At 40.3% G+C, this 24,452-nt stretch overlaps 1 protein-coding gene across 1 annotated transcript in view; it reads left to right on the top strand.

Moving 5' to 3' along the window:
• Positions 1–24,452, top strand: part of ATP13A4 (ATPase 13A4) — a 142,638-nt gene that overhangs the window by 44,342 nt on the left and 73,844 nt on the right. Inside the window, exons 8-13 of the mRNA XM_007948019.1 lie at positions 2,623–2,692; positions 5,692–5,826; positions 9,540–9,710; positions 16,311–16,468; positions 17,240–17,428; positions 18,168–18,229. Coding sequence (XP_007946210.1) covers positions 2,623–2,692; positions 5,692–5,826; positions 9,540–9,710; positions 16,311–16,468; positions 17,240–17,428; positions 18,168–18,229 — 785 coding nt within the window. The remainder of the gene's footprint in view (positions 1–2,622; positions 2,693–5,691; positions 5,827–9,539; positions 9,711–16,310; positions 16,469–17,239; positions 17,429–18,167; positions 18,230–24,452) is intronic.

Raw genomic sequence — 24,452 nt, 5'->3', positions numbered from 1 at the left:
AGCTTTTTAAAAACTTAATAATGTGTCTTGAGAATCTTTTATGAATGTACAGAGAGCATCTTCATTATTTTCACTGCTGTATATGCTAATTATTTCTGAAGACATATATACATATGGTAATTACTTCCAAACACACATATAAATGTACACATACACATACATATATAAAAAATATACATGTACATATATATAGCAAGTCCAAATATCTTTTTTGAGTTACAGACTTACAGATTGAAGAAGCTATTTGATATTTCAATCTTAATATTTAAAAGGTACCTTAAACTTAATACATTTAACACAGAACTCAAGTACTCTTCTTCCCAAACCTTCCCTTTCAGGCTTTCCTGACTTGGTAACAGACACCATTGTCTATTCTTTTGCACAAGCCAGAAATCGGTCTTCATCCTAGAAACTTTCTTTTAAAATCCTATGGATTTTCTCTCCTAAATATCTCTTACATCATTCACTTTTTCCATCCTTACCAGTATTTTGGTCCAAGTTACCATCATCTCTTGCCTGGCAATTGCCTCCCATCTGGTCTCCATGCACCCACTCTTGCCTTCCTCTAATACATTCTCCACATGGCAGGTTAAGCCATGGTTTTAAAATGCCAACCTTACTATGATGATTCCCATGCTCTTACCACCAAAATGTGTCAAAGTATTTCCATCACTCTTACAATAAACCTCTAAATCTCCTATGACTTTTAACCTCTACCTCAGAGGTTTTCAAATTTTCAGTCTCTAAATCCCATTGTTATTGTTGTTATGTGCCGTCGAGTCAGACCCGACTCATAGTGACCTCTCCTTGGGTTTCGGAGGCAGTATCACTACGGATGGAGATTGCCCCATCTTCCTTCTGAGGAGTGGCTGGTGGGTTTGAACCACCAGCATTCTAGTTAGCAGTCAAGTGCCTTAGGCACTATCCTACCAGAGCTCTCTCAAATCCCATTATACTCTTAAAAATCATTGAGGACCTCAAAGAGCTTTTGCTCTTGTAGGTCATATCTATCAATATTTACCATATGACAAATTAAAACATAAAATTATAAGACATTTATTAATTCATTAAAAAAGCAATAAAACCACATGACATGTCAACATAAATGTATTTATAATGAAAATAATCATATTTTCTGAAATGAAAATAATTTAGTGAGAATGGCATTATCTAAAATTTTTGAAAATGTTTGTTGTCTGACTTAATAGAAGACTGCTGACTTCTGACAACTGCTTTGGCATTCAATCTATTGCATTATCATATGTTATTTAATTTCTAAAAACTTCACTGTACAACTGTGAAGAAATGAGGCTGATAAAAGCAGTTGGCTTCTTAGTAGTGTTATGAAAAGAGTTTTAACTTCTCAGACAGAAAGTTTCTCAGGAACCCCTAGGAATCCTCAGGACATTCTTTGAGAACCACTACTCTGCTTGTCCCTGTAAATGCTTCTCTTGCCTACTTCTCCCTTATTTCATTTACCCTTGCTCTTGCTTCCCTCCCTCCAGCCACATTGATCAAAGAAACAAACCACAGCCAAACTAACTTTCTATTTCCTGAAGCATACTGTTTCCAGCTTCAGTGTATCTGGACATGCCCCCCCTGGAATGTCCTTTCTCTTCATCTCCATGGTCTACCCTCTACCTTATTACTCCTAATTACTGGTAATTATACATTTATATCTGTGATTGCTTGAGTACAATGTTTTTTCAGTGGCTTACAAACTCCTCGATGGCAAGAATCATATCTCTTTTGCTGACCATTCTATCTCTATCTCTTAGCATAGTTTCTGGCATGTAAAAGTTGCTCAATCCAAGGTTGATGAGTGAGTACATGAATGAATAAGAAAATAACACTCTATCTTTGACCTTATTTTATTACATTAATCATTCTTAGAACCTATTGATCAGATTTATAAGTGATTTAAAGATAGGAGATTTAGGAAATATACTAAAATCAGAATAAAAAGTAGACACATTAAATTATTGAGACTTTTAATACCCAGAAGTAGGTAGAAGGTCTCTCACACAATACTTTCTTAGTAATGTAAAATCAAATATAATTTTATTGTATTTTTCTCTTCATACTGATTCATTCCCAATGTCCCATATATTAGAACAACAAAGACTTCAAGGATACACTAGGAACTAACAAACACTTTATAAAATTATAAAGGCTAAGGACTTTGATATGAGGGATCCCAAAGTTGAAATAATGCTCATTCCTTGAAGCTATTTAGTTGTAAACAAGCATCTTGGATGACAGACATATTGATGTTATTTACTACTCAAAGAACTAAACACAAATGTGTAGTTATCAAAAATTCATTTGAGTGGAAAGAGCATGCTGGGAAATTCCTTTCTACTAAGGAATACATAAGGATCCTTAGTGGTACAACAGTTAAGTTCTCTGTTGCTAACAAAAACATTGGCAGTTTGAACTCAACCAGCTGCTCCAAGGAAGAAAGACCTGGTAATCTAGTTTTGTGAAGATTACAGCCTAGAAAATTTCATGGGACAGTTCTATTCTTTAACACATGGGTCATCATGAGGAAGGACTGACTTCATGGCAACTTTTTAAATCTGCAAATAGACACACCCTTTTCTATTTTCCCTTATTTTCCAGCAATCTGTAAAACTCCACCATTTAGTTGAGTCCCATAATAGCATCACAGTTTCTGTATATGGAAGAAAAGGTAAGTGCCATTATTTTGTACCTATGTGTTATCATCTGGCAGTTGGATAAGGATTTGAATTTGTATCCTTGATTGTTCCTACTATTCTCACCTTTATATGACTCTTTTTCTGAGCGCTTGCTTAAAGAAAATGAAGAACTTGAGATCTTTCCATTAAAACAAACAAACAAAATATAGCTTTATTGAGGTAGAATTGATGTTTGGCAAACTGACCATCTCTAAAGTGTATAATTTGATAAGTTTTGTCATATCTATAAATCTGTGAAACTATCACCACAATCAAGCTAGTGACCATCCATCACCCACAAAAGTTGCTACAAATCACCTTGTAATTCTTTTCTTCCCTCTCTTCCTTTCCTGTCCCGGTCCCCGGAAATCGCTAATCTGTTTTATGTCACTATAGTGTTTTTTTTTTTTTTTTTTTTGTCACTATAGATTAATTTGCAGGAGCTCTGGTAGCGCAGTGCCTAAGACACTTGACTGCTAATCAGAGGTTGGTGGTTCAAACCCACCAGCCACTTCTCGGAAGGAAGTTTGGGCAATCTACTTCCATAGTGATACCGTCTCGGAAACCCAAGAAGGGGTCGCTATGAGTCAGGTCTGACTCGACGGCACATAACAGCAACAACAAGTACATGCTTATGCTTTTTCTCACCAAAAAAAAAAAAAAAAACCCAAAAAACCAAAAACAAAACCTCACTGCCATCTAGTTGATTTCATTTTCTTGTGCAAAAGATAGTGCAACCATCAGAATCAGGAAGTTAACATTGATACAAGAAACCTTGGTGCTAACTGAAAGTTGGCCATTCATGTCAACCAAGTGGTAGAAAGATGTGCCAGTCTGCTTCTGTAAAGATGAGAGCCTTGGAAACCCTATGGGATAGTTCTACTCTGTTCTACAGGGTTGCTACGAGTTGTAATTGACTAAACTACAATAGATTTTGTGTTTGGAATATTGATACATCATCACCGACTAATTCTCGGACCACATTCAAGTTTTGCCAATTGCTCCAATGAAATTCTTATCAGAAAAAGAGCCAATACAAGATCACGCAATGCCTATACTTGCTATGTCTCCTTAATCTTTGTATTTCTTTTACTTCCTGACCTTGACTCTCTCAACCTTGACTAGTTTGTATAATGTTCCTCAATTTGGATTTGTTTTATGTTTCCTCATAGTTAGATTATGATTATATATTTTTGGCTGAGATATCACAGAAATGATGTTGTGTTCACATTGAATCCTCTCATATGATGCAGAATTTGCATTTGTCCTATTACTGGTTAAGTGAGTAATTGGATTACTTAATTAAGATAGTGTCTGCTGTAAATTTATTCTTTCCTCCTTAGTAATTAATGGTTATTTTGTTGATGGATACTTTAAGACTATACAAATCAATCATCTTCATCAAATTTTCACCCATTAGTTTTACTCTCTATTGATGTTTCTTTGCTAGATTAATTGTTACTCTCATAGTTGACTAATGGTGATTTTGTAATTCCATCTCTCCTTCTACATTAATTAGTTGGCATTCTAGTGTAAAGAAAAGCTTTCTTTTCTCTCATTTATTTATTTACTTGTTTTCATCAGTATGAGTTCATGAATTCTTATTTATCAATGATACAATTAATTATTATTATTATTTATTTTAACACTTAAATGGTTTCAGATTTGTGCATTAGCCCTTTTAAGTTGGCTTTGATATTTTTTGACATGCTCCCATCATTCTTTGAGTATTTCCTTACTTTTTGGCAACACAAGAGGTTCCAGTTTATCTTACACTTTTCCTGATCCAGACCTGGAATCTGTCATTTCTGGAAGAAGCCATGACTCTTTTTGGGGACTGGAATTTAGAGGCCAAGATCTGGACCTTGAATGTGCTCATTATTATTCAGGCATCAGTGGACAGCATCAGGAGATATATGCATAGATAAGCTGTGAAGCAAACATATTATATATTTTTATATATACATACACATTTACATCTATATCATCTATCTATGAGTTTACACTGATATCTCTAATTCCAACTCAATACCACAGGGTTCATCCTAGTTTAATCACTTTCTGTATTTGTAACTTTCTTCAGTGAGAAAACTGGCTGCCATTAGCATCAATATATTTACTTACTGCATCAATCCCACCTGGTGTATAACCAGCCTTCCATCACTGCTGATGCCCCAATTTCCATGCACACACTTGCTTGCACTATTTGGCTTCTGATGCCCCACACGAGGCCACTGGTGTAGCTTCTCATGGACACCCATTTCACCCTGCTCAGAGCTCAACATTCATACCAGACTATAACAACAGCAACAACAACTGCCATCATGAGTCCTTGTCACTCTACAGGGGTTTTGACACCCTGCACTCCTCACCCTAAACAGCACCCCTGAGTGGATGCCGATTGTGTTTAACACCATTCAGTAGCTTTTGGATTGAATAAGGAAAGAAAGAAGTGGAGAGGGCATGTGGGTGGCAATCAGGTGGGCAGGAAATGAGGAAGGAAGGATGGAAAGAAGGAAGAAAGGTAGGAAGAAAAGAAGGGGAGAATTTACATTTCTCTTATTATGAGTAAGAATAAGCATATTTTCAAATGATTAACAAGCCATTTGCATTTTTTGGGGGGGCGTGAACTATCTGATACTATCTCTAGCAATTTTGCTATACATCTATTGGCTATCCATCTCTTTTTTTAAGGAACTACTTATATATTAGGAATATTATTCTTCTGTCTGGAATTTAAATTTTAAATATGTATTCTGAATTTGTCATTTTTTTTCTTTGCTACACAAATGGTTTCTATTTTTTTTGTCATTTAGTTTAGCATTCTCTTTCTCACTTCTTATGACTTTTGAATCAATGTAGAGGAATGCCTGTTTGTTTTTTTTTTAAATGACTTAGTTGTTTTTTCATTGATTTCCAACTTAGACAGATGTTAGTTTGTGTTTTTGTGGTGGAAAAACCTGACTTAAATTCTGTCTGCTCACACTTTCAGCCGGAGTCCAAGATCTGGAATCACATTTCCTGGTACCTGGAGATTTATTAATTTTGACAGGGAACAAAGTACAAATGCCATGTGATGCTGTTCTGATTGATGGTAGCTGTGTGGTCGATGAAGGCATGCTGACAGGTATGGTTCTAACTCTACGATTAAAGCCTGTGCCCATTCTCTCAGGTGCCACACTCCCAGGCAGTTCAGCTCCTCCTTGGGAATGACAAGCATGCACTGCAGTGTTTGGGGAATGACAAAATGACACCCTGTGGGTGCTAGCAGAGGGTGTATAGGACTGGGTTTTGGCAGGCTGGGTGGTCAGAAACAGGACCTTTCTACTCCCACAAAACTTAGTTAATAGTCTTGCAATGGATTCATCTGAGAAATTAAAGCAAAGATGGTTTATTTGTGCTAAGTTTGATATAATTATAACTTTTGGCATGTTTGGCATTTCCCTCTTAAACACAGGGTTATTACAATCTGCTCATTTTAATTTAAATGATTGTAGAGATCATCAGCTTTTTCAGAATTGTCTGTGATTTTTATGCTTAGTATTTTTATATAAAATATGTCTTCAGATAAATTTAGAGGGTGTGGAAGCCAGTAAGAACATCCTGAAAACCACAGGATCCTTCTAGCTTGATTTGAAAATGTTGAAAAGCTACTTGAGAATGTTGAAATGTTCAGCATTTGGAAAGTCTGCTATCTGCAAAATACTGAGTATTTTGGACTAGCTGTATTTCATTTTTTGAGTAGTATGTGGTAGCTGGGAGGGACCTTAGAGGTCATATCATCTCACAGGTATGGAAACGGAGTCCCAGAGAGGGGAAGTAACTTGTTCAAGGTCACCATGAATTTTTGACTTTTCACATACCTACCCACAATGATGAGATATTATGCAAACATATTTGTAACATAAAGAAGAATCAGAAAGTCTTTTTCAGTAATGAACTGGGATGGTGAGCGCACACACTGATGTACCATGGTTTCCATTAAATTCCAACTCCAATTCATTTCTCCTGGACAGACCAGAAAGGTGTAAAATGGAGACAATAATATGCATCTCTCTCCTATGTGAACTTGAAAAAAAAAAAAAAAAAGCATGGTTGATCAGGTTCCTTTCCCTCCGGAATCATAGATTCATAACAATCTCTTAATAATAGTTTTTTTTTTTTTTTTTGGTACAAACATACTTTTTTAAAAAATTATTTAAGAGTTTGTTTTACATTCAACATTACGTGTACATTTAGTTTCACTCCCCATTTGCCATGTCCAACCCTAAGTCAGTCTCCTCCCCTCCCTGCACAGTAACTCTCCCCCCATGCCCTTCAGTTATGCACTCCTGTTTTTCCTGCATTTCTTCTGTGTGAATGTTGTCCTTCTGGTGCCCAGTGGTACAAGGGATGTTTCCATAGAGTATGTGGGTGCGTCACCCTGAGTTGAGTGGTCTGCGTGTACATCTTGTTTACTCTTGGGCTTACAGCCAGCCCCTGGCAGTGAGCTTTATTCCAGGCCTAGAATGTACCCCAGGACTATAGTATTGGGGGTCTCACGAGACTCCATCTGACCAGTAATTCTGGTCATTGAGTTTTTGGATTTTGTTCCATGTTTTTCCCTTCCACTCCTTCCAGGATTTCCAGATTTGATCCTTTCCTGAGTGGTTGGCATTGGTAGCTGGGCACCATCTAGCTCTTCTGGTTTTGAGTGTCATTGTGTCCTAGGGCTGATTGCTTTCAAATGCCCTTGTTTTTTTGCACTCTTCTTTGCTTCCAATGATAGGAGACCATTAGGTGTGTCTTAGATGGCCGCTTGAAAGCTTTTGATACCCCAGTCGCTACTCACCAATGTAGGATGAGGAATAAGGCTTTTATGTATTTTATGTATTTTGTCATGCCAATTGAGTCTGGTGTCCCTGAGTACTAATAATGATAGGATTTTTTGAATTGCCAGTAATATTTTCCTAGAGAAAGTGGCCTAGTATGCTAGGATATCTCTGACTTCATTCTGTCCACTCTACCACGGCCAATGGGAAGCTTTCCCCTGGAACATAGGTATTTTCACCAATTCCGTCATCACCTTTTATTAGCACTTCCAAACCAAAAAACTAAACTCACTGCTGTCGAGTTGATTCTGCTCATAGCGACCCCTCCTTAGGTTTCTGAGACCCTATCTCTATGGAAGTAGATTGCCTAGTCTTCCTTCCGAAGAGTGGCTGGTGGGTTTGGACTGCCAGCCTTCTGGTTAGTAGTCAAATGCCTTAGGCACTACACCACCGGAGCTGCCTCTCCCACTGCACTGGCAAAAGTTGACAGATTCAATTGTCAAAGTCAACAGGTTCTTTAAATTTCTCATCTTCTGTGTTTGACTATTTGGACCACTTACTCCTTCTCAGACTTTTGCCACCCTAACTTTCCAAAAAAATCTCACTCTCACTCTCTGTCTAAGTTCTAGCACTGACTGCACCTGTTAATTTTCTTCTGCTGCTCTTTTTCCTCCATCTTCTAATTGTTGGGGTTGCCCAGAGATGCGTCTTTCTCCTTTCCTCTCCACACCATTCACTTGGTCCTGAAGTAATCTTTTTCTTCCTATGATTTTAGATCTCATCTATTATCTGATGAATTCTGAATAAAAGTATCTAGTCAAAGCCTCTCCCCTGAGCTCCAGACCCAAATAAATATTTATTTGCTTACAACACAACTCACTGTAGTCATTCTACTTGTTACCTCCAACTCAGAACCCACAACCCAAAACCAAACTTACTGCCGTCAAGTCAGATCCAAATCATAGCGACCCCTCCCTGAGTTTCCGAGGCAGTATCGCTAAGGAAGTAGATTGTCCAGCCTTCCTTCCGAGGAGTGGTTGGTGGGTTTGAACCGCCAGTCTTCTGGTTAGCAGTCAAATGCCTCAGGCACTATGCCACCAGACCTCCAATTCACTGTGGCCAAAAAGTAATCCTTTTTCTCCTTCTATAATCTCTATGTTGATGAACAGGACTACCCTCAGCTCATTCTTTCAAGTCAGGAAACTATTAAGTCATTTTAAATTTCTCTATTTTGCCAGTATCAAAATCTCTCCAAATTCCAAAGCTTTACTTCATTATTTCTTGAACCCAGCACTTCCTTTCTACTTGCAGTACCAGCTACTGGAGCTCAGACAGTATCCCCTGTCCAGCTGGGACTATTGTGATAGCTTTTCAATTTGGTGTCCAGCTTCCCACATCACCAAACTTCAATCATTTCCTGTATTGTAAACAGAGATCACTTTACATAAATATGATATTATTCTCCCGAGTAAGACAGTTTAAGTATCTCCTGTACTCCTCTGTCATCAGTGCTTATAGAAAAATGTTTAAATGCCTAAATATGTGCACACAATGCCTTCTATGCTTTGGTTCCTACACAGCTCTCATGAGTCCTTTATTCCCCACACCTCACATTATAAACTGAGTAGCTTGCTATTCTCAGTCATCTTCAGCCTCTTTTGACATCTCTGCTTTATTTTGTAATAATTATATACTTATTCTCAGAAGGAAGTTTGGGCAATCTACTTCCATAGTGATAATGCCTTGGAAATCCAAGGAGGGGTCGCTATGAGGTGGGTCCGACTCGACGGCACATAACAACAATATATAATTATAATACGGATATATATAACTTATCTATCTCCTACTTTAAATTATAAGATTCTTTAAAGCAAGTAGTATGTTTAACTTTATATTCTTAATACCTAGGCTGTCCCTTTTACCTAGTAGGCTGACAACAAATGTTTGTCATATGATGTGTGAATGAATGAATGATTTAAATGAGTGAAAGCATCCCACCTAAGAAAAATGAGGTACTTGTTTTCTGCAGGAGAAAGTATTCCAGTCACCAAAACTCCATTACCCAAGACGGATAGCTCAGTGCCCTGGAAAAAACAGAGTGAAGCAGATTACAAACGGCATGTCCTCTTCTGTGGAACAGAGGTTATCCAGGCCAAGGGAGCTTGCACTGGGACTGCGAGAGCAGTGGTACTACAGACTGGTTAGCATGTTTGCCTTTGTGTTGTTATTTTGAAAGTAGTTTTTTCTTTAATTAACAGACCAAAGACATTTCCATATCTCTATATAGATATAGTATGTAAGTATATATATAAATATGTACATTTATATGTATATATGTTGAAGGACCAAACTGGCTGCTCTAAACTTTGCTAAGACATCCTGAAACCTCAAAGCTAAACTCCACCTGCAGACCCCTTGTGAAACCTCAAGGATAAGTTCCACCTGCAGAACCTCCCCTCACCGCTCCCCCCACCCCCGCCTTGTCAAAAACAACCTCACTTCCTGGAAATTGCAACTCTTGCAAAACCCCATGTGCACCAGAGGTCCCTGTAAAAGGGGGCAACACTTCTCCCACACACGGGTCTACCCTGCAACTGGCATTGTTCATCTTGCTTCTGGAGCCATCCCTCATGGGCTTTTCTTCAAAGCTTGCTCTGATCTGCCGAGGTAATGGCTATTTTTTCTTTTCTTGCTTTCACTTTAACTTCTGTACTTTCTCACTTTCCTAACAAATGGTGCCAAAACCCAAGACAGGGTTGAGGCGGGGCCTACTGCCCCTAGTTTGTCACTCCTGTCTCTCCTTTTCCTCTTCTTACTTCCTTTCCTAGCCTACGGGTATCTCCAGGGAATTGAGGGTTCCCGCAGAGCTCACTAGTAGGCTAAATGGCCGCCGGAAAGCAACCGGAAGCCTCCCTCTCCCTGTGAGTACGGCTTTTGCAGTGTCATTGCTGTGTGAGCAGTGCAAGGGTTATAACAGTCCTTTATTGGACACCCATAACTCCCTAAGAGCTCTTGTGAATAGTGCCTAAGGTATTTGACTGCTAACCAGAAGGCTGGTGGTTCAAACCCACCAGCCACTCCTCGGGAGGAAAGTTGGGCAATCTACTTCTGTAGTGACACCGCCTTGGAAACCCAAAGAGGGGTCTCTATGAGTAGATCCGACTCCACAAGAGGGGTCTCTATGAGTAGATCCGACTCCACTACAGTGAGTTTTTTGTTTTTTGGTAACTCCCTAGGGGAAGTCAGTACCCTGGGCTCGAACTCACTATCTAAAACCCTCCTTTAACTTTTACCGACCTCCAGATCTGGGGACATTTGCCATTTCTTGCCACTCAAACCGCACTGGCCATTTATCAGTCTTTCTCAGGGCCAAGTAAGTCCCCTTTGTCACCTCCTCTTGTCCTCTGTTCCCTATTCGATTTCTGGTCCCCTGCAGAAATAACCTGCAGTAACTCTCCAGTGTTTTATCACCATCTGGACTCCAGGAGTCTCCCTCTTCAGCTAAGGTTTGGGAGACGTCCCCCTTCCCTGAGAGGGCCTGACCCAGCACGGTGAGTCTGAGGACGCTTTCTGACAAGCCTGAGCTCCATCTTTTTAGCCTTCTCCAACTCTTTTTCCTTTCCCATCCTCTCTTTCTCCCAGTTTCCCAGGCATGGGAGCTTGTCCGACTGCATCTCCACCCACCTCACCCCTCGGGTGCCTTCTCCAAAACCTCAAAACCTTATATCTGGCCCCGGACATAAAATCTAAAATTCTCCTCTGACTATCCACCTGCATTTGGCCTCAATATCAATTATATAATGGTAGTCATTGGCCTGAATTTGGAATATTTGACCCAAACATCTTACAAGATCTTGATAACTTCCTTCACCGAAATGACAAATGGTCTGAGGTTCCCTATGTCCAAGCCTTCTTTTATCTCCGCTCTCCACCTTCGGTTTGCAAATAATGCTCCCCCCTCCAACTTTTACCTGGTGATACGCCGTTCCCCAAAACTTCTAAGAAACCTACCCCATGAGATGTCCTGTCCATTCCCCCTTCAGCCCCAACTTCCACTGATTTTGACTCAGAAGATGACCCCTCACCTTATCAACCCCACAATTCTAGCAGACTGCTCTCCCCAACCCCTCCTGCCTCAGACTCTATTATCCCACCCCCATTCCAGCTCCTCCCCCAGACCCTAACCCCCTTCTCTTCCTTCACCCCCAGCTACCTGATCAAAAACAGCACTCCAACCCCAAACCATATTTCCTTTAAGGGAAGTAGTGGGAGTTGAGGGACCAGTCCAGGTCCATGTTCCCTTCTCAATGGCAGATATGTCCCAAACAGAGGGAAAGCTGAAGTCTTTCTTAGAGAACCCAGTCAAATTTTGTAAGGAATTCCTCCACCTTACACAAGCTTATCACCTTATCTGGTCAGATATTTACTATATCCTCACTGCCACCTTAACCCTGGACAAATGATCTTGTATCTGGCAGACAGCAAGTGACCTTGCTGACCGGCTCCATGGCCAAAATAGAGATAATAACCCAGTAGCTGATCAAGCCCTCCCAACTAGTGAGCCAGCCTGGTCATATCAACCAGGAGACCATGGCATTATCTGCCAAGATCACATGATCACCTATCTAGTAGAAGGAATGTTAAAAATTACCCACACCCAGGTTAACTGTGAAAAAATTAGAGAAGTTATTCAGAAACCTGACGAAACCCCTCAGAAACCCCTCTCTTTTCATGGCCCATCTGATGGAAGCCATTACCAAATATACCAATCTTGATCTCACTACCCCCGAGGGCCCTCTCTTCCTACATGTCCAATTCATCAGCCAATCAGCCCCTGATATCAGGAGGAAATTTCAGGAACTTGAGCAAGGTCCTCAAACATCCCAAAAGGACCTTTTACACCTCCTCTTTAAAATATTTAATAATAGAGAAGAGGAGGTCAAAAGGGAAAAAGAGAATCACCTTAAAATAAAGTGCCAGCTCCTAGCTGCAGTGCTTCAGGGTCCCAAAGCCGACCACAACTCTAGTGAACAGCTCTCCCAGACCCAGGGAAGAACCTCAGAATTAACACAGCCTCCAGGGGCCTGTTTCAGGTGTGGCAGTCATGGACACTGGACCAAAGCATGCCCCAGTCCTCGACCGCCAAACAAACCATGCCCCACCTGTGGACAATAGGGACATTTGGCAATGGACTGCCCCAAGAGGCAACCACCTCGACCCTACGTACAACTATCCTCAAACCCTGAAAACCCATACCCTCAGTTATTAGAATGAGAGGGCCTAGGCTTTGCTGCCCTTGTCACCAAGTGTGGTGATGCTGAGGAGCCCAGGATCATGGGGACAGTGGCTGGCCAAACTATTTCTTTTGTGCTCGACACTGAGGCATCTCTCTCACTCCTAATATGCTGGTCTGGACAATCTATTAGAGCCTGCAACTTATCATGAGTGTCAGGATCTATTCCCTACCCCTGAAAAACCCAACTCCTCTTATGCTCATTTGGAAATATAATCTTTACTCACTCTTTTATTATAGTTCCCCAATGCCCAGTTCTCTTAGTGAGATGAAACATTCTTCATAAGCTAGGAACCTCCACTTACCTTCCTCCTTTAAGTACCATAACCATGTTCTTCACACCCGGACTGATCTATCCCTCCCCAAACCTCTCCATACCAAATCGTCCCCTACCCTCCTGTCCCTGAACCCTTCCCTCTAAAATGCAAATCCAGCTGTTTGGAATACTGACCATCCCGGAATAGCCCTTCATCATACCCCAGTTGTAGTCAAACTTTTCCTTTGTCCTCCTCCTAACCTTAGCCAATGTGTCTCTGCCACCTGGTACCCTTTCTCCCCCTGACCCTAACCCTCATATTACCTGAGTATCTCAATCAAACAATTAATCTCACCACTTCCCTCCTCAAACAATCCAATTCTTCGTTGGCACCAGCGTGCTGGGTCTGCCTCCATCTCTCACAAGTTGCTAAACAAGCTTTTCCAGTGTCTCTGCAAGCATGGCCCACCACACCTGCCAGATTGCACCACCATTTAGACCTGCACCCAGAATTTGAAGCATTACGTGGTGGCAGCTGCAATGGAGGAGAAGACCTACCAAGAGGGCCAATATCAATAACTTCAAAAACGGTCTTAGACACTCTCCAACCTCACCAACGCCTCATCCATGGGCCTCTCCAGGCTCATGTCACCCTAGCATACCAAGCCTCTCTTTGTATCTCCCATCAGCCCTTCCCGGGATCTTCTGAAGTTGGGTCCCTATCACAAATAGCCTGCAATTTTACACTCCCTGTCCCAGGCCCACTGGGTCACCTTAACTTTCCACTCCAGGCTGAGGATACATCTTACCTTAGGATGACAACACCACTCACGATCTCCACCACTGGAACCTCCTCAGGTAGCCTCTATTGTCAAGGCCCTATTGTCAAGAATGTCAAACTCTTGTCCTGACATTCCAGGAATGGGAAATAAGTGGGCATCTCCCCCAACCCTAGTTGACACAAAGGACACATACCGTCTCCTCCCCCTAACAGGAAAGGGGGATGCTTGACTTTTTATAGATCTCAATACCCTCAGGCCAATTCAAGAGACCCCCCTCCCTCAATAGCAGTACCCTTGTGTCATTTCAACCCCTGACTGCCATAAGCCTAGGACATCCAATTACCTTTTGGCATAAGCGAGAGAACACAAAATGACCTGATGCAGGTAAAATCTTTCAAGTCACACGGTTTGACCTCTCTCCCTGCCTTGACTTTGCCTCCGAACTCTTTTGGGTATGTGGAACAAATGTCTGTCTGTGTCTCCCTACTAACTGGACAAGAAACTGCCCTTTAGCATACCTAACCCACCGAATTAATCTCTTAACTCCAAACACCCCGATCCCTATCTCAGTGTTCACAATTCCCCAATAAGGCAGAAAAAAGCAGTCCAGCTCATTCGAGGCTTGGGCCTTCTCACCACTGCCCACAGGAGAATATGTGCTTTTCTACAAAAGCAATGCTGCTTCTGTACTGACCAATCCCACCTAATTTGAGATGGTGCACAGAGCCTCTGAGATTTAGCCAACAAACTCCAAGTCCAAGCAACAGTATCTCCCTCCTGGTTCCTAGGAAATTTCCCAACCTGATTCATACCTCTTATAACTCTCTTCATTAGCCTACTCCTAATTTTTTCCTTTCTCCCTTGTCTTATCAGCCCGATGCAACACTTCTTAACTGAACAGGTGGCAGCAATCACCCGTGCAACCACCCAAGATCATGTGAAAACTATGTTCCTTCTCCAGACTCAACAAAGGGACAGCAGAACAACCTCTGCTCCTGACCAGCAGGAAGCAGTCAGATACAACGGTGCTGACCCTCCTCCCTCTTATATACCTTTAGAGTCTGGAATGAAGGACCGAACTGGCTACTCTAAACTTGGCTAAGACACCCTGAAACCTCAAAGATAAATTCCACCTGCAGACCTCACATGCTCCCCTGCCTTGAGAAAACTTAGAGATAAATTCCATTTGCAGACCACACACTCTCCCCCATCTTGTGAAACCTCAAAGATAAATTCCACCTGAAGACCCCTTGTGAAACCTCAAGGATAAGTTCCACCTGCAGACCCCTCCACCCACACCTTGTGAAAAACAGCCCCACTTCCTGGAAACTGCAACTTTTGTAAAACCCTGTGCGCACCAGAGGTCCTTATAACGGGGGGCAACACTTCCCCCAGGCACAGCTCTACTCTGCAACTGGTATTGTTCTCGTTGCTTCTAGAGTCATCGCTCATGGGCTTTTCTTCAATAAAGCCTGCTGTGATCTGTCGAGGTCGTGGCTACTTTTTCTTTCCATGCTTTCACTTTAACTTCTGTACTTCCTCACTTTTCTAACATATGACATATATGTATATAACATGTATCCCGAGTGGCTCAGTGGTTAAGTTCTCAGCTGCTAACCAAAAGGTTTATAGTTGAAATCCACTCAGCAGCTCCATGGCAGAAAAATGTGACGTTCTGCTTCAGTAAATATTACAACCTAGGAAACCCTATGGGGCGGTTTTACTCTATCTTATAGGGTTGCTATGAGTTAAAATCAACTTGAGGGCACAGAACAACAACAATACGTATTTAATGCCAATTGAACAATGACATATTTTCAAAAAAGTAATAATACTGATGACAATAATTACTATTTATGTGTTTAGCAGTTTACAAACTCTTGTCACATGTAAAACCAGCAGAAGAAAGATGTCAGCTGTCTCCACTCCATACATGAATGGAGTTAGGGCCATGCAATTCAAATGGATTTTTAAAAATCATAAGATAGTAATTGACTAAGCTGGATCTAGAACTCGGGTCTTCTAACTTCCAATTCTACATTCTTCCTAGGTAGGGCTAGTAACTGAAACTTAACACTGAAAAATAGAAGAAAAATGAGTTCATTAGTCCTTACAGGGCCATTTAATTTAAATTCAAGGGACTGTGCATGTGTGTGTGCTCGTAAGTTGTTTTCTTCAAATGAAAGTATGTTTGGAAAACCAGTGTTCTGAACACAGTATGGTGGTTTCCTGTATCTGGGATGCAGTGAAATTGGAAGTAGAGGGAAGGAAGGTCAGAGGGTAATAGGCCAAGATAGGTAAGATATTTCCATTCCAACACTAATGCATTTTCACAATTATACTTTAATTGCTTTTGGCTTTAAACATTGTTTAAATCTCTCTAGAGAAAAACAAAGGCAATGCTGATATTTAGAAGAGAACTAGCAGTGGTTGTTATTCTGAGAGCAGGATGTGTGTTTTCTATTGTAGGTTTTAACACTGCAAAAGGAGACCTCGTGAGATCTATTCTCTACCCCAAACCAATGAATTTTAAGCTCTACAGGGATGCTGTCAGGTTTCTTCTGTGCCTTGTAGGGACAGCCACTATTGGGATGATCTATACTCTGTGTGTCTATGTGCTCAGTGGGGTAAGCTGGCTTTGTTCTTTTAATACATGCATACATGTGTTCATCAATATATATTATTTACTCTACATGTTGACCTGATATTAGGGCATGGTTTACAAACTAGAGAAACAAAGCCAAACACTGAAACATGCTTATATACTCCCATTTCCCAAAATAAGCAATCTGGCATAGTGCCTAAAGGCATTTGACTGCTAACCAGAAGGCTGGTGGTTCAAACCCACCAGCCACTCCCTGGAAGGAAGACTGGGCAATCTACTTCTGTAGAGATACTGCTTGGTAAACCCCAGGAGGGGTTGCTATGAGTCAGATCCAACTGGACAGCAGTGAGAGATAATCTTTCTAGGAGCTCTGGTGGCGTAGTGCCTAAGGCACTTGACTGCTAACCAGAAGGCTGGCTATTCAAACCCACCAGCCACTCCTCAGAAGGAAGGTTGGGCAATCTATTTCCATAGTGATATGATACCACCTCAGAAACCCAAGGAGGGGTAGCTATGAGTCCGCATCGACTCAATGGCAATATAGGCAAGGTATGGGGAAAGGGTAACCTGCTCACTGCTAGTGGTAGCAGCATGAATTATTACAACCCTATTCATTGCACTTTGATGAAATATACTGAGAGCCATAAATGTATTAGTAGCCTTTGACTCACTGATGGTATTTCTAGGAATTTAACCTAAAGGAATAAACAAAAAGGAAGGAACAAAGTCATATGCACAAAACTGTGCATTATTGATTTATCTGTAATAGCTAAAGAATGATTTCATCTTCCAGGAACCGCCTGAGGAGGTGGTGAAGAAAGCCCTTGATGTCATCACAATTGCTGTTCCTCCTGCTCTACCTGCTGCTCTGACCACAGGCATTATCTATGCCCAGAGGAGGCTGCAGAAGAGAGGCATCTTCTGCATTAGTCCCCAGAGGATTAATGTATGTGGACAATTAAACCTTATCTGCTTTGACAAGGTATGTGTGTTCCATTCTCACATTTGTCACCACTGACACATGAATTTGAATTAAAAATGAGTAATAACTATGAGTGTTCATTATTATTAGCTTTTACTATATGACAGGCCCTTTCCTGATATTATTCTTATTTTATCTTCACAACTCTATGCATTTATGACCACATTGCAAATAAGGCCTCTGACATTTAGAAGGATTAAGTAATTTGCCCAGGTTACCCAGCAGGTGTTTGAACCTAGTCATACCTCTAGACTCAAGCTCTTAACCATTATAGTACACTGACACATAAATGTGAACAAACATGTTTTTCCCAAAGAGATGTCAAATGGCAAAACATTTCTTTAGACTATTTCCAAGAACTGTGCCCTAGAGGTTAAAATTCTACTCCCATTACTTATTTCCAATTGCATGCTTTTAACCTGTGTTCTAAAAGCTGACACATAGCCATCTTATGGGCTTACCAAGGAATTTAGATCCTCAAAACAACCCGATGAAGTACGTAAGGTAGCTACTATTTTCTTCCCTTACCACTGAGGATGCTGAGTTTCAAAGGAGTTAGGTGCCAATATGAGCCTGTCTCAGCTTTGGCCCAGGACTCCAAATATCCACCTTATTGTACTCTTCCTTGAAGTACTGATCTTGACAATATAGGCGACGCGTATTTTCCCATTAAAGCATTCCTTATTTGTCTTCACTCTGGTGCTGCAGGATCTTCAGAGTAATGTTTGTTTCTGTTTAGACAGGCACCTTAACAAGGGATGGCTTGGACCTCTGGGGAGTTGTGCCCAGTGATAGAAACAGGTGGGTATCTTGGATTAAATGCAGTGTAGTTTCTATTTTCTAGAACTTTGTGTTTTCTCTGGAAAACAATGAATAGAGACATTTGTGCTTTGGCTTTGGTGAGTAATGATGGCCAGGGTATCTTCAGCTAATTTATCCCCTTGAACACTTCCAAGTCTCACTAAGAACATGTATATTTTCGCTGACCTGTCCCCACTCCTAAGCCTATCACAAACCCAGGAGACGAAGGAGGAGTTTTGACACTGTATTCAGATTCTTGCTAAATGTAAATATCACCCAGCATATTTGTGAGGGGCCTGAAGTTGGCCCAGTACCACTAAAGTGGACAACACCATGACACTGTCCTTCAAGGAGGTAATATATTTTTTGCACAAACTGACCTTTTGATGTCCTAGAAGGAAGGAGAAAACTTCAGACTTGTGTACAGTAAATTTCAGGAAGAGGAACATCTATGGAACAGCAGTCAGTGTGCTCATTTTCCTTTGTATTCTAATTTGAAGAATTGCACCTTCTGACTACCAGAAATTCCTTTTAGCTAGCCAGAAAAGACAGCTTTGGCATTTTTTCAGTTTGATGTGTGGTAAAGATTTGTATATCCCTCTCCTGTGGCCCTCTTGTGGCCATCCTTGAATTTGCTTCTATTCCTGCTTTTTCTCCCTGCAAGCTCCACTGTAGTCTGAACAGGAAACATGATGCATTTGACATTTAGGCTTTCATTTTTAATGAAATTATTTCCTTCTAACACTTACAACCTAAATCACAAAGCATTGTATACATGATAAGGCACATTTTTGTTCTTTTGTACTATGCAGATGTCATGCAATTTATACTTCAAATATTTTTAATTACACATCTTTAAAACATTTTCATATTAAAATATTATTTGTAAAGTAGTCTATAGGAGCTCTGGTAGCACAGTGCTTAAGACACTTGACTGCTAACCAGAAGGCTGGCGGTTCAAATCCACCAGCCACTCCTCGGAAGTGAGGTTGGGTAATCTACTTCTGTAGTGATACAGCTTCGGAAACCCAAGGAGGGGTCGCTATGAGTCGGGTCCGACTTGAGGGCACCTAACAACAACAACAACAACCACAACAACAACAACAACAAAGTAGTCCTGGATTAAAAAAGATAATCTTCATGCTTCTAACCACTTTAGAAGAGTCTCTACACAAGAGACCTCTTACAAGTTTAAACTTTCTAAAGTACTTTTCGTTTTCCCTAGAGGATGATTTTGGACATAGGCCTGATGTCCTTGTTTATTATTGTGTTTGTTTCAACTTCTATGAAAAATGTATGCCTTTATTCAAATATGTGAGCACTTTAAGAACATATCTTCCTTATTTATATTTGTGTCCCTAATGATGTAACCAGAAGGCTGGCGGTTCAAACCCACCAGCCAATCCTTGGAAGGAAGATGAGGCAATTTACTTCCGTAGAGATACTGCCTCAGAAACCCAAGGAGGAGTTCCAACTGACTCAATGGCAGTGAGTTTGGTTTGATGATGTAGCACTGTACTAAGCACATACAGTAGGTATACAGTAAATACTTGTTCAACTAAAATGAACTGACTGTGCTCCATTTTTTGATGCTCCTGTATTTATTGAATTAGGATCATATAATTTACAAAACTTTTGAAACTTTCTATTTCTAAAAGTGACTTGTCAAATTTAAATGAAAATTGATAATGTTTAGGTTAGATTGATTAATTAGATCTGTGCTTCTTTCCTCCTTCCTACCTTCCTCCCTCACCTTCTCTCATTTTTACCTTCTTTCCTTTTTTCTTCTGTCTCTCTGAAAAAATGTCAGACTTGGTTTCAAATGACTACAATAGCAACTTAAAATTATTTTTTTTCCCCTAGTTTAAGTAATAAGATGAGACAGAGAAATTCAATTCTAGGTAGAAAGTCAGTATCTGCCTTATCAGGTACCGAACATCTTCTTGTTAAGGGTGATCCTATCTCTGGTAATTCTGCTCTTCTCCAGAAAGCGCCTTCCCAGAGTGCCAGATTCTTTAAGAATCATTGAGAGCTCTCTGGGCTTGATAAATCATAAATATTTAAATAAAAAGACAAGGACAGGGATGATAGAGAACTCTATTTATTTGTTGTGCTAACTGGAGCTAGCCCAAAACTTAGGAACTCAGAATTACTTACTGATTATATCTTCAAAATAAGATTTTTTTTCCTGATCTGTGTTTTGCTTTTCAGTATGAGCTAAAAAGTGCCTCTGTGCAAACTACACCACTGCTATCATCTGTTCCTTGCTTTTTTTTTTTTTTAAATTTTCTAGCTTTTTAAATTTTTCATCATTTTACTAAAATACTGGAGGACATGTCACAAACCACTGAGGTAATTTGATCTTTTGATGCATAATAATGCAACACGACCAGTAAAGGTTCAGTAATAATCCAAGAGATTTTTGAACCCTTAGTGGGCCAAAGGGGAGATTGAATGAGGGAGCCAGGAAGAAATATGGCTAGATTGTCAGTTAACACTGATGATAGGTATCCTTTCAAAAACAAAAGGCTAAAGCAACAATGGCTGTGTGGTGGCTTGTGTGTTGCTGTGATGCTGGAAGCTATGTGATTGGTATTTCAAATCCAACAGGGTCACCCAAGGTGGCAAGGTTTCAGGAGAGTTTCCAGACTAAGATAGTTTAGCAGGAGGGCTGTGGCAGTCTATTTCTGAAAAAAGAAACAGGCCACTGAAAGCCTTACAAATAGCAGTGGAACAATGCCTGATATGGTGCTGGAAGATAAGCCCTTCATGTTGGAAGGCACCCAAAACACAACTAGAGAAGAGCTTCTTCCTCAATAGAGTCAACTTTAATAACGTGGATGGAGTAGAGTTTCCAGGACCCTCATTTGCTGATGTGACACAACTTAAAATGATAAGAACCACCTACAAACATCCATTAATAATTGGAATGTAGAGTGTACAAAGTATGAATCTAGGAAAATTGGAAGTCTCAAAAATGGAGCTTATAAAGATCAATATCCTAGGCATTAGTGAGCTAAAATAGGCTGGTATTGGCCATTTTAAATCAGATAATCATATGATATACTGGGCTGAGAATGACAAATTGAAGAGGAATGGTGTGGTATTCATCATCAAAAAGAATATTTCATGATTTACCCTGAAGTACAATGCTGTCAGTGCTGCTATAATATCATTGTGGTAGTTAAGTTTGTGTGTCAACTTGTCTGGGCCTGGTTGAGTGGCTGGGCAGCTGGGTGTAGTATTCCCCCTGATGAGACTGGTAATCATCTCCATGGTGGAATCTACCACAAGCAGCTGAGTAGCTGCCTTTGGGATGTGGTCTGCTTCCTGTATATAAGGAGAAAGCTTGGGGAATGGTCTCTAGCTTATGGCACACTTGAACCCTGCATGTAGCTGAGTCTTCATGTAGCGGCCTGCCATTCTCTGCCATCTTGGGACTTTTAATGAACTTGAATTTAATGGCCTGCCATGTGGTTTGGTAATATCAGGACTGTTCATTATTACTTGTCAACCTTGGGCTTGTCAGCTTCAGCAGCCAGCAGCTGAGTGAAGAAAACCCTCCAGGTTCAGAGGGCTGGGAGCAGGAGGCAGAGCTGAAGCCCAAGGTTGTGGGGCTTTCACTCAGCCACTAAAACATGGCACTTTGAACTCAGACTTAAAGGCTCCAAATTGTAAAAATAAACTCCTGTTGGTTAAGGCCATCCCATCAGTGGTATATTCTTGTCAGAACAGCACTAGGTATCTGAAATAATCAATACACTTACAAGGAAGATGGATTAATATGACTATTATTCAAATTTACATACTAACTCCTAATGCCAAAGATGAAGAAAGTGAAGAGTTTACCAGCTTCTGCAGTCTGAATAAAAATTGATAAAACATACAATCAAGACATATTGATAGTTTCTGGTGATTGGAATGGAAAAGTTGGAAATAAAGAAATAAAATCAGCAATTGGCAAATATGGCCTTGGTGATATAAATGATACCAGAGATCACATAATAGAATTTTGCAAGATCAATGACTTAATTATTACAAATACCTTTTTTCAACCACATAAATGATGGCTATATACATGGGCCTCATAGTATAGAATACACAGGAAGCAAATTGACTACATCTGTGGGAAAAAAATGGAAACACTCAATATCGTCAGTCAAAATAAGGCCAGGGGTGGACTCTGGAACAGACTTTCCATTGTTTATCTACAAGGTAAAATTGAAACTGCAGAAAATTACAACAAGAGCATGAGAGACAAAGTACAACCTCAAGTATAACCCACTTGAATTTAGAGATCATCTGGAGAATAGATTTGATGCATTTAACACCAATGATAGAAGACCAGATAAGTTGTGGGATGACATCAGGACATCATACATGAAGAAAGCAAAAGGTAATTAAAAAGACAAGGCAGAAAGAAAGGACAAAAATGGATGTCAGAACAAACTCTGAAACTTGCTATTGAATGTAGAGTAGTTCAAGCAAATAGAAGAAATGATGAAGTAAAAGAGCTGATCAGAAGATTTCAAAGGGCTGCTTGAGAAGACAAAGTAAAGTATTAGAAAACCAAAAGGGAAGAACAAATTCAGCATTTTTCAAGCTGAAGGGACTGAAGATAAAAACTCAAGCCTCAAGATAGAATATTAAAGGTTTCTACCCTCGGAAACTCAAGGAGGGGTCGCTATGAGTCGGGGCCGACTCGACGGCACATAACAACAACAACAACAACAACAACAGACAAAATAAAGATGCAGGAAGAATCAAAGTAAATGGAAGGAATACACAGAATCACTGTACTAAAAAGAATTGTTCAACCACTTCAGGAACCAATAGTACTGAAGGAGGCAGTTCAAGCTACACTGAAGAAGTTGGTGAAAAATAAGTCTTCAGGGATTGATGGAATGCCAATTGAGATGTTCAACAAATGGACACAACATTGGAAGTGATAACTGGTCTATGCCAGGAAATTGGGAAAACAGCTACCTGGCCATTCAACTGGAAGAGATCCATATTTATGCCCATTCCAAAGAAAGGCGATCCAACAGAATGCAGAAATTATTGAACAATATCATTAATATCCCATGCAAATAAAATTTTGCTGACAATAATTCAAAAATTGTTGCAACAATATCTACACAGGGCACAGCCAGAAATTCAAGGTGGATTCAGGAAAGGGTGTGGAAAGAGCAGAAGAGGGCATGGAACAAGGGATATCATTGCTGACCTCAGAGGTTTCCTGGCTGAAAGCATAAAATACCAGAAAGATGTTTACCTGTGTTTTATTGACATTGACATTTGGCTGTGTGTATCATTACAAATTATGGATAACATCACAAAGAATGAGAATTCCAGAGTAACTTAATTCTGTTCATGAAGAATCTGAACATAGACCAAGGGGCAGTGTTTTGAGTAGAACAAGGAGATACTACATGTTTTAAAATCAAGAAAGATGTGTGTCAGGGTTGTATCCTTCCACTATATTTATTTAATCTCTATGTTGAGCAAATAATCCAAGATCCTGGATTACATGAAGAGGAAAATGACATCAGGATTGAGGGAAGACTCATTAACAACCTCTGATATGTTGATGACACAAACTTACTTGCTGAAAGCAAAGAGAACTTGAGGCACTTACTGATGAAGATCAAAGACTATAGCCTTAAGTACAGATTCCATCTAAAAGAAAACAAAGATTCTTCCAACTGGATCATTAAGCAACATCATTAAAATGGAGAAATGATTGAAGTAATCATGGATTTAATTTTACTTGATTGTTGATCCACAATCAACATTCATGGAAATATCACTCAAAAAATCAAACAATGTATTGCATTGGACAAATCTGCTGCAAAATACCTCTTTAAAGTGTTAAAGAGCAGAGAGTTCTGGCAAGATGGCGGACTAGGCAGAAGGACTGCACGGACCCTCTTCAACAAAGAGAAGGGAAACCAATTGACACAGACACAGAAGATAATCTTGGACTGCTGAGCCTTGAAGGGAAGGATACAGAAGTAGACTAAACCCCAACTGGCAGAAGAATTTGAGTGAAAATAACAAAAAAGGAGACATACGGAGCTGCAGTCTGGCAGGGACACGAACGCCCCTGACAGCACAAACGGCTTGGACATTCCCGAGTGGTGGTAGAACCTAAAAATTAACCTAAAAATCACCCTGCTAGCCAGGGACTACACAGACTGTGCATGGTGGCTGGGGAACAAAC

This window comes from Orycteropus afer, unplaced genomic scaffold (assembly GCF_000298275.1).
Source record: "Orycteropus afer afer isolate SDZICR_OR568_19922 unplaced genomic scaffold, OryAfe1.0 scaffold00198, whole genome shotgun sequence".
Classification (NCBI taxonomy): Eukaryota; Metazoa; Chordata; class Mammalia; order Tubulidentata; family Orycteropodidae; genus Orycteropus; species Orycteropus afer.
Note: the sequence above shows the minus strand (reverse complement) of the source record. Positions and strands in the feature narration are given on the sequence as shown.